The sequence below is a fragment of the Pezoporus flaviventris genome, unplaced genomic scaffold (assembly GCF_033815535.1).
Source record: "Pezoporus flaviventris isolate CSIRO_AGI_PZ_B2104156 unplaced genomic scaffold, CSIRO_AGI_Pfla_v1 ptg000097l, whole genome shotgun sequence".
NCBI classification, from domain to species: Eukaryota; Metazoa; Chordata; class Aves; order Psittaciformes; family Psittacidae; genus Pezoporus; species Pezoporus flaviventris.
Window position 1 is genome coordinate 6,542,935 of NW_026892645.1, and position 10,056 is coordinate 6,552,990.

General features: G+C 52.1%; 2 protein-coding genes and 1 long non-coding RNA gene across 3 annotated transcripts in view; 1 reads left to right on the plus strand and 2 right to left on the minus strand.

The window, feature by feature from the left end:
• Positions 1 to 319, minus strand: part of EEIG1 (estrogen-induced osteoclastogenesis regulator 1) — a 39,230-nt gene extending 38,911 nt beyond the window's left edge. The window contains exon 1 of the mRNA XM_061476598.1: positions 112 to 319. The gene's annotated coding sequence lies outside the window, so the exon portion shown is untranslated. The remainder of the gene's footprint in view (positions 1 to 111) is intronic.
• Positions 320 to 722: 403 nt separating this feature from the next.
• Positions 723 to 4,491, plus strand: LOC133281310 (uncharacterized). The gene is made up of 3 exons (XR_009747462.1): positions 723 to 1,971; positions 2,076 to 3,392; positions 4,209 to 4,491. It is a non-coding gene; the product is annotated as an uncharacterized LOC133281310 (long non-coding RNA).
• A 2,915-nt stretch (positions 4,492 to 7,406) lies between these two features.
• On the minus strand, positions 7,407 to 9,860 carry NAIF1 (nuclear apoptosis inducing factor 1). Its single transcript, XM_061476579.1, has 2 exons — positions 9,294 to 9,860; positions 7,407 to 8,333 (listed from the first exon to the last, which is right to left on the minus strand). The coding sequence occupies exons 1-2, from the start codon at positions 9,808 to 9,810 to the stop codon at positions 7,870 to 7,872; spliced, it is 981 nt and encodes a 326-aa protein (XP_061332563.1). The 5' UTR covers positions 9,811 to 9,860; the 3' UTR covers positions 7,407 to 7,869.
• Between the last annotated feature and the right edge of the window lie 196 nt (positions 9,861 to 10,056).

Sequence of the window (10,056 nt, forward strand, 5' to 3'; positions counted from 1 at the left end):
GCTCCCAACCCATACACCGAGCTGCAGTCAGGTCTCAGTTCCTCTCCCGGTCCTCAATCACAAGCTGCCCTATAGGAGCTCTTAGCCCACTTCCCGGCCCCTTCCACCGACCTGCGGTCCGGTTCCGGCCCGGTGCCTGCCCGACCCCGCTTCTGCCCTCTCCTCACGGCCGCCGCCGCTGCTCCCCGCCACAGCCGCCTCTGGTAGAGCTACGCCAACTGCGCCCGCTACGCCAACGCCGCAGGCAGCCCAAAGCAACACAACGCCACCAGGACGCTTCGAGAATACCACTCCGACACTACGTAACCCCTCCCTCCATCCCCTGGGAGGGAGACGAGGACCACGAGAGCGGCGCCGCCTGATTGGACCAGCGGCAAGGAGGCGGGACGAGAGGAACAAGGCTTTGATTCGCTTCTCCGGCACGGGGCGGGGAATAGAGCGTGGCGATTGGAGGCGGAGGCTGTCGGTTGGGGTAAGCCCCGCCTCCTAGCTGAGGCGGTGGGCGGGAAGCGGGGGGTAATAGGGAGGCCGCGGTGTCGCCTCAGTGGGCCGGTGGTGTCGTGGCTGTTGTGGGGTTGTTGGTGGGGCTGCGGGTCCTTCGACTTCCCACCGCCCCAGGGTGCCCCAGAGCCCCAGCTGGCACTGCAGTGTGCGGGGCTGGCTGAGGTGATGGGAGAGGCGGCTCTGATAGACGTGGTCTGTGTCCGCCACCTCGTCCCCGTCCTCCCTCAGCGCCCTCGGGTACCACAGAGCGGGTGATGGGTTAGGCTGAGCAGGAGGGAGGCCTTGGCACCGCACAGGCAGCACGGGGCAGGGTATCACCCTGAGATGTGGCAGCCAAACGCATCTCCTCATCACCATGGCTCCCTGTTATTAGGTGCTGCTGCTGGGATCCCTGGTCAGGCAGGATTCCAGCGTTTAAGGGCCATCGGAACAAAATGTCTCTCCTCATCCTGGAGGAGTTCGCAATCATCAAGGTGATTTGCCTGGGTTTTAAGTTAGGGATGTGCCTGAGAGTCTCTGTGGCAGAGAAGTTGAGGCTCGTATGGGAGGGGCTTTTCCCAGGGATGGTTTGCTGGTGTCTGGCAAAGCTTGGATGGAAGCCTGGGAATCCTCCTTCTCTTTGCCAGGCTTTGATGCTTGGGCTCTTTGCCTTTAATCTTTGGCATCTTTGCAGACAATATCAGAGCTATCAAAGAATTCTACCGCAATGTGAGCCATGAGACTGCTGGGAAAAGTACAGGGCTACATCACTTGTCTGAAAGTCAACAACTGCATGAAGCCAATTGCTTTGTAATGATTTGTATTTGTTATGAGGGCGGGTTCAGGAGATACACAGGCTTTGGGCTGGGAGCACATTTCATACTGGGTAAGGCATCACAGCCCTCCCATACAACAGGGTTTGTGGAGGCTGCTTATAAAGGTAGGACCTGAATCAGTAAATCCATTGATATCTGGAGACATAGTTAGAGATGAGCTGGGTTTTTACTGCTTTCTGTTTCTCACTTTATTGGGATAGAGCCCAGCCTGCTAGATATTTACTATCGGCCAAGCTGGGATGCTGAATGCTGGAAGCAGCTGAAGAATCCAGCCTGGTCCCTCACGCATCCCATTCCCTGAGCACACTCTGACACACGTGTCCATCTTTCCCTTCCATCACTAGCAAAAGGACAAACGAGCCCTGTGTTTGTGCTGTGGGAGGAGGCTGTGTGTTATCTGGGATGATTCACCCTGATAAATAACCTCCTCGGAGGCCTGCTCTTGTTTATAGCAACAGCCCCAAATGCTGAAGATGACAGCGATTTTCATGCGTGCTCTTCTCATGCATATTTACCCAGCAGTTTTATCAGAATTATCTCAAGCAAACCTCAGTGTTTTTATGATTAATTGACTAATGGTAAAAATAAAGGCGTTTGGAGAGGTGCCCAGTGAGCAGTGTGTAATATAGCAACCAGAGCCGGAGTCTCAGGGGTATGGATATTTTCCTAACAAACGCAGTCTCATGACTTAGCGATTAAATCTTTATGAGTCTGAAATTCACCCTGATGATTTTTTTTTCTCTGTTTATGCTGCAGGATTGTTTCTGGGAAAATCCACATTGGTTTAAAGGGACAGTGCTCCTTCCGCTCCCAGAGCGGGTGAGTTACTCTGAGCCCCACAGCACAGGGCATCCCCATCTATCCACCATCCCACTGGCTTTATATTACTTTCCAATCCATCCACTAAGGAGCTGTGTGTGGATGTGAACAGGGCACTGACATACTGATTCTCCTTACCCCAGGCTCAAATGCTGTTGATTTCTCCTCTGCCTCAGCCCCACTGTACCCACCTCACCTCTGCTCCATGAACCTTAGCTCCATGCTCTCCCTGACCTAAGCCTTTCCTGATGCTGCTCTCCAGTTGCTGCCACCACTTCCTCAGTTTTTGCTGGCTCAGGGCATTGTTTTATCAGGCTGGGATAGTTTTATCAGTCTGGGCTCTGCAGTTCAGCCTGAGCCTCACCTCTGCTGTCATTGGAGAAGTGTGTCACACTGGGATCTCTGCCCTGCTCACCTTGGGGCTGTGAGTGTGCAGGACCAGAGATGGTTTTCCTTGCCTCCTCTCTTTGAGGACTGAGATAAAGCAGCAGGGGTAGAAATAAGGCAAGATGAATTCGAAGGGACAAAACACAGTGAGGTGAAGCGAGATGGATTCTGTAATGCACTTGGTGAGCCATCAAATCCTCTCTCATATCCCAGGGGAATCCCAGATCCCCGAACAAATCATCAAGCCCTGCAAACTACATCATCAGCATCTTCCTCTGGAAAACATCATCATGTTAATCCATTTGTCCTGGCAGCCAGATGATTGAGGTTTGAAAACTAAATGACACACGTTTGCTGCAACAGCATAAACGCAATAATGGCTCTCCTCCATTACACTTGTAACCTGGTTATAATGGCTTTAATGAGCTTTCAGCCTCGTCAGCCAAAAAGAAAGATTATCACATGTTGCTTTATATTATAAAGTGTCCTTTGTGCTGCTGGTGGCTGAGTACCTGCAGTCACCCACTGCATGGGGTGCCCGTGGTTGGTGGGTGCCTATCCCAAAGCTGGGGGGCTCCCAAAACGGGGCAGGACATGGCAGTGGTGTGAGCCCCATAGGCTGCTGGACACCCTGTGAGGGGAACAGGTACCTGTCCCCATTACACAGGATTATCCTACGGTGTGGAGTTACTCCAACCATGTGTCTTCCCAGCTTAACTTAATAACAGGCTGTGAGCTCTACTTTGATGTGCTCCTGTTTTTCACTAGTACCATATTTAACTGGACTCATCATCATAAACTGGAACTGTTTCACTTTCAGTGCCAGGCTGGGCTTCCTGTTGGACTGGCAAAGGACACACCTGCACGGTGGGTTTCTGCTGGGATGGGGGATCCTGTTATCGACCGGGACAAAGGGAGCACAGGAATCTGGAGCTGGTGGATTCCTTTCCCCAAACATGTGGCCAGACCTGTAAATCCAGCTGCCTGGCTTTTTTTGTTTACTGGTTTCCATGTCTGCTCCAGTATGTTCTGGGAATGTGCGGCAGGACTCTCCGCTTCTTCCTGGGAAGCCTGTGGGTGGAACTGGAGCTGGTTTGCCCCTTCCAAAACCTGCCTCAAGGCTTCTTGTGTTTATTAAACATCATCCTGTGTCTGTATCCAGGGTATTGCCTTTAGTGCTCTGCTGGCCATGGGCTGTCACACTGGTTCTGTGCTTCTGGCTGTGCCCCACAAGTGCCGCTGTTACCCCAAACACAGCAGAAACAACTGTTAGTTGTGGTTCCACTTGACAAGGCAACCTCTAATTTGGGATCCCAGCAATAGAATAACAGAAACTGTCCCTGCTGGGGCTGGGCCTCTGCCGTGGGTTAATCACCTCGGAGGGCCGGGACCCAAGGGCTCGTGAAAACTCAAAAGAGGGGAGACTGAGATGAGCTCTTAGGCAGAAGCTCTTCCCTGTGAGGGTGCTGAGGCGCTGGCACAGGGTGCCCAGAGAAGCTGTGGCTGCCCCATCACTGCCAGTGTTCAAGGCCAGGTTGGACACAGGGGCTTGGAGCAAGCTGCTCTAGTGGAAGGTGTCTCTGCCTGTGGCAGGGGTTAGAGCTGGAGAAGCTTTAAGGTCCCTTCCAACACAAACCACTTGATGACTCTAATATTAAAGGCTTCAGTTTTCATATTTAACAGACCACATGTGCTGACAGTACCTGCTGGCAATAACCTCTTAGATGGCAACAGGAAAAAGAAAAACCCCAGAAGAATGCTTTGCCAAAACAGGCTTGACAAACTTTAAAGACACACTGGAGGAGGTGGAGGTAATTTGGGTGAGCATTAGGTGATTTCATCCTGTCCCTCGGCAGGGATCTGCTCCAGGACTGTGATGTAGCTATGGCAGCATGCTGCATTTGTGGGATGCTCAGCTGTTTATGTGTGGTTTTCTTAAGAAATAAAGTTAAAACTGTCCCTTTGCTTATAATTGAAGTTTTTTAATTTAAATTTAATTAAAATTGTTTGTTTTTTTTTTTTCCTGTGCCTGCCCATACACTTCTGTAATGAACTCATCCCAAAGAGATACATGAGATCCCCACATCTCAGTGTCCTCTGCCTGTGTTTTCAGAAGCAGAGGGACCCAATTTGTGTTCCTGGGCATAGAACCACAGACTGGTTTGGGCTGGAAGGGGGTTTAAAGCTCATCCAGTTCCAACCCCTTGCCACGGTAGGGGCACCTTCGACTAGAGCAGGTTTCTATGGGTACCCATGTTCCCCATCACTGGGCTCTGCCTGTTGAACTTCTCCCTCTCCATGCTCTCAGTCCTGAAGAGATTCATCAGTGAGAGGCAGAAGCAGGATCACAACAGGTCTGGAGGACCAGGATCATTTCACCCTGCCAGGGCCCTGCAGGGCTTTGCTGCGGCTCAGGATCCCCTGAGGCCCCCTTGCCCCGTTGCACAGTGCCATCTCCTGGAGAGCCGTGCCTGAGCTGCACACAGATCTGATGCTGAAGCAGCAAGTGGTGCTGACAGCTAGAGGTGCTGCCTCTGCCACAGGGGTTATCTCCGACCCACCGAGAGTCTCTTCCTCACCGAACCTCTCTTCCTCCAGCAGGTACAAAGGAAGCTGTTCATTGCCTGGCTGCTTGCTCTCACCTCCGGGGTACCTGTGACAGAGCATCCCTGCTTTGGATGCCAAACACAATCCTCGGCACAAGAAGAACAGTAAGAGAGCACAAATGAACATCTTTAGATATTACTCCTTAGCTTTTGTTCAGCTTAGGCACCAGTTTCCAGTTGTACACGCTGTGTATACATTCACCCTGTACCCGTTCCTCCTGGTTGTAACTTTAAGGGACACTTTTCTCCCTCCCCAGATTTGATGATCTGGTCATGAGCAACAACCAAGCCCCTCATCATAGTGCTCACCCTGTATTTAAAACATTGCTACATCTCTTTTAATGACACAAAAACGTGTATGGGGAACTTGGGCTGAATGTTGCTGCCTTGAGTAAGCTCTATTTTTAACCTGAAAAGACAAGGAAAATGGGTGGTTCCAAGAGCAACACGTTTTAGTCCCATGAAACACAGCTTAAGTGCTTAGTCACTGAAAAAATGGACTCTGCAATTGAAAGCCAAAGGCTGCTGCTTCATGCATCATTTTAGGCTGTTGTGGCACCTTCTGAGCAGTTGGTTCAGTAAGCTGTGCTACACAAGAGAATAACCAGTGCTCCAAGATGCTGTTTGTAAAGACCATAATTAGCTAAATACAAGGCCATAAAGTTCACAGAGGAGAGAAAAAAACTACCCTGACCTGTGGCTGTTCACAGCTTTGGCCTTTTCTCTGTGTTGCAAACCTCACAAACTCCTTTTTGCCAATGAACTGAAGCAGCCTGTTTACCAAAAATGTATTTCTTTTAATTAAAATTCATATCTGGAAAGGAGAAATGACACAAATGAGGTAAATCAACATGGGGAACAGGAGGTTTCACTCAAAAAATAAAGTTCAATTGAGCAATTGATTTGATTCCACAAAGTCTGAGAGGAAGCCTCTGGTGAGTGTTACTCGTGGGGCTGACTCAGTGAGATGTCAGTGCCAAAGTCTTCAGGGCCTAAACTCTTCTCACTGCACTGTCCTGTCCTGCCCCACCAGATTGCAGAGGAGAGGCAATGAGGAAAGGCTGGGGACAGGCAGTGGCTCTAACCAGGGGTTCCCATCAGCATCCCCTCAGAAAAGGCTGTGTAAAGGTTTCATTTGATTGTGCAAATTCACTCCCTCCTTGGTCTTTGCTCATCTCCCAGCCCTAAAGGAGACTTAACAGCAAGCAAATAACAGCTCTGAAGAAGCTCTGTTTCAAAGTTAATATCTGGCAAGGAACAAGCTCATTAAATGTGACACACTTTGCAAGGGAGAAGGAGTTTTGCTTCTTTCTTTCTCTTTTCCTTTGACATTTGCTTCCATGCATGTACAAATGGAGCTTTTCATCTTAGAAGTTTATGAAGTTGCTGCAAGTTTGTGAGAATCACATTGACCGTCCTATGAAACGAAGCTTTCTCATTGAGGACCTCTCAAAGTGGCTGCTAGGACGTTTTACCCTGTATCACAGTAAGGAAATCGTGAGGCGAGCTCCATGCCACTGAAGCAACTAACAAAGAGCTGTACTGGCTTCCAGCTCCCCACAGGTACAGAACCACCTTCACCACCACCCACAGCAGAACCAAGTCACACTCCAAAATTCACCCAGTTCAGTCAGTGCCTGACAAACTCCTAAAGGCTGGGAATTCCTGCCAGGCTGAGGCTCTGTGGCCCAGGTCCACTTTGATGGATCAAGGCATTATGGAGTGACAAGAGATGGAGCTTTACCTGTTACACCCACCTGAGAGAAACTCATCCAGGCTCTTGTGCATTAAGCTGAGACAGGTAAGACATTGCTCCAACACATATCCCAGGGCAGCATGTGGTAACCGAGACACTTTCATCTCACCTGCCAAGTTAGTAGTGAAATTCCATGACCACACGCAGACAGAACATGAGGTGAATGCGCTATTTGAATCCCATTTGTATCCTTAGGGGATGAAGGTGGGATTTAAACCGTATGTCAGCTTGGCACTGGTCTGCACGGGCTGGATGTCACACTGCAAGAGCAGTATCCATAACTCACAGTGCAGAGAGAAGGCTGAACCACATCTGGTACCACGTTTCCAGTGCGTGCTTTCAGCAAGAGACAGAAACTCATTCACTACCATGCACTGCTGGTGATAACTGTACCCTGGTAGCTGCAGCGCCTTGATACCATAAGGTTCTCCATGTTAGAAGTCAGTTAAAGGCAGTAGATCTTGAGTGAGAGGGAAGGACAGAGGTGCCACACTGAGGAGAGGGATTTTCAAACAGAAATTTAAAAAATAACTGCTTTTTTAACTAATAACTCCATTGTTTGAGGAACTAAAGCAACCACTGGTAAGTTCCTGGTTTATTACACATCCTGCTATGGCTCTCTGAGGAGTCTGAAAAGGCAGATTAGCATAAGATTAGCAGAGAAAGAAAGCTGTTTAGGCTCAGACTCCAAGGCAAGCCATGTCACACTGACACCCCCTGGGTCCTCCAGCAGCACCAGCAGGTTTTTTTCCCTAGACAGATGTCCCATAGAATAGTTCAGGTTGGGAAAGCCCCGTTACAATCATTGAGTCCAGTGCTGCCAAGTCCACCACAAAACCACATCCCTAAGCACCACATGAACATGTCTTGGTGTCTCCACCGCTTCCCTGGGCGGCCTCTTCCAGTGCAGGACAAGCCTTTCCGTGAAGAGATTTTTCTCCCCAGTAGCCCATCTAAACCTCCCCTCCCATCCCTGTTTCCTTCACTGGATCATGCCATCCTGCTGCCCCGTCTGGCTGGGGTCAGTGGTGACCGACGGGCTGGGTGTATTGCTCTGCAGAAACCGACGGAAGTCCTTAATCATGGGGCGGAGGACCTGGATGAGGGCGCTCAGCGCTGCCTGCGTTCCTTCCATGGCTTGTGCCTGCCGCTCCTGGGCGCACGCCTGCACCTCCTGAGAGCGCCGGATCATCTGAAGCAAGTCATTCTGCTGCTCCAAGTGCTGGGCAATCTCCTTCACGTGCAAGTTGGTCACGCGCTGCTCCTGCAAGAGCTTGGCCGAGTTCAGAGCGATTCGGCTCTTCAGCTCCTGGGGTTTCGCAGCCACTTCGTGCTGATGCGCCATCATCTCCAGAGGTGCCTCTGCGGTGACTGTGGCGGGGGCTTCTGTTGTGCAGTACTCCACGACCCCGTCCTCCAGGCTGTGGTAGGTTGTCTCTGCAGGAACTGAGAACAAAGGACACAAAGGGGGTGAGACAGAGCTGCGAGTTTTATCTATGGGACTATTCAATGGCTATCACAGGAATAGGGCCTGCTCCCTGAGATAACATACAACGACCAATGCACAAAATGACCTATTGAAGATTGAAGTCTACTCCACCCTCATGCACCCTTCCTCCTAGACTGTACAGTCCGAAGGAACAGGCCATGCCTTATCTGTCCAGACAAAACCATTTCTCGGCTTCCAGTTCAAACAGTCTTTCCCAGCAGCATTAACCAATGACGTCAGGGCAAAGACAAGACCCTGAGTGGCACTTGTGAGCATGGGGCAGAGTGGGAAACCAGCCCTGGAGATGCTTTTCCTCCTGTTTCTGTCCCCGGAAAGGGGGACCGAACATCTCCGAGGCGCAAAGGATATTTAGTCATAGAATGGTTTGAATGACCATGAATGGTTAAGATCATCCAGTTCCAACCCCCCGCCATGGGCAGGGACACCTCACACTAGACCATGTCACCCAAGGCTCTGTCCAAGCTGGCCTTGAACACTGCCAGGGATGGAGCATTCACAGCTTCCTTGGGCAACCCATTCCAGTGCCTCACCACCCTTACAGTAAAGAACTTCTTCCTTATATCTAACCTGAACTTCCCCTGTTTCAGTTTAAACCCATCACCCCACGTCCTATCGCTACAGTCCCTGATGAAGAGTCCCTCCAGCATCCTTGTAGCCCCCTTCACATACTGGAAGGCTGCTCTATTTGCTTCCCTTGTCCTTAAGGCTGAGCTCAGCCACTATATGTGTACCCTGCAGCCATTCCCTACAGCACAAGGACATACTGGGAATGCCATTTTCCAAACACAGACACGGGAGGGTTCTTTTTGCTGGGGCTTTCCCCATACAGCGCTCAGGCAGGTACCAAGGTCCCCTATTACTGAGACCAGCGCCTCTCCAGCAGGCGCAGCACTCACTCTGGGTCAGGGTGACCGTGGTGGCTGCCGCGGTGATGGGTATCTCGCTCCCGTCACCCGCGCTGCAGTCCCCACTCGGCAAACTGATGATGGTGGCTTCTCCCAGCAGGTTACAGATGCGCTGCTGCATGGGGGTCAGGATAACAGGGGCGGCCGCGGCGCCCGTCGGGTCCTCGCTCTCCGTCCCGTTGCCGCCGCCGCCGCCGTTGTGGCCGTCGCTTCCCCCTTCCATGGCAGCCCGCACCTGGGCCACTTTCCGCCGCACCTCGGTCTTGAGGTCCGACCACTTCTTCTTGACCTCGGGCAGCTCGCGGTGGCACGTGGCGACGGCGTTGACGCGGCGCAGGATGTCGTGCCAGGCCGCGGCCTTGGTGGCCAAGGGCACGCCGGCGTTGAAGTGGTTGATGAGGAGGTGCTTGCCCCGCTCCAGCTCCTCCACGATGATCTCCACCTCCCGCTCTGAGAAGTTCATCTTCCGCTTCTTGGCTGGGGGAGCCGGGGGGGACGCCATGGCCATAGGGGGGGTGCACTCAATAGGGGACTATGGGGGGGCTCCTGCGGGCCAGGGGGGGGTCTAGGGGAGGCTGGGCAGGGCCCCCCCCCCCCGGGCCTCCTCACCCCCGGGGTCCCTCAGGGCCCCGAGGTGTCCGCTCCCCCCCCCACCCCGCTCCCCCCCCTTAGTACCGCTAACGATACGCAAATTGCGTACCGCAGCCACCCAGCGAGCCCCGCTCAACGGCCTCCACCCTGCGACACTGGCGTA

Excerpts from the sequence above, each read along its gene's own strand:
- NAIF1 (XM_061476579.1), bottom strand. The coding sequence starts at position 9,810 with ATGGCCATGGCGTCCCCCCCGGCTCCCCCAGCCAAGAAGCGGAAGATG. Across the intron at positions 8,334-9,293 it reads CACGGTCACCCTGACCCAGA|TTCCTGCAGAGACAACCTAC; the intron begins GTGAGTGCTGCG and ends CTTTGTTCTCAG.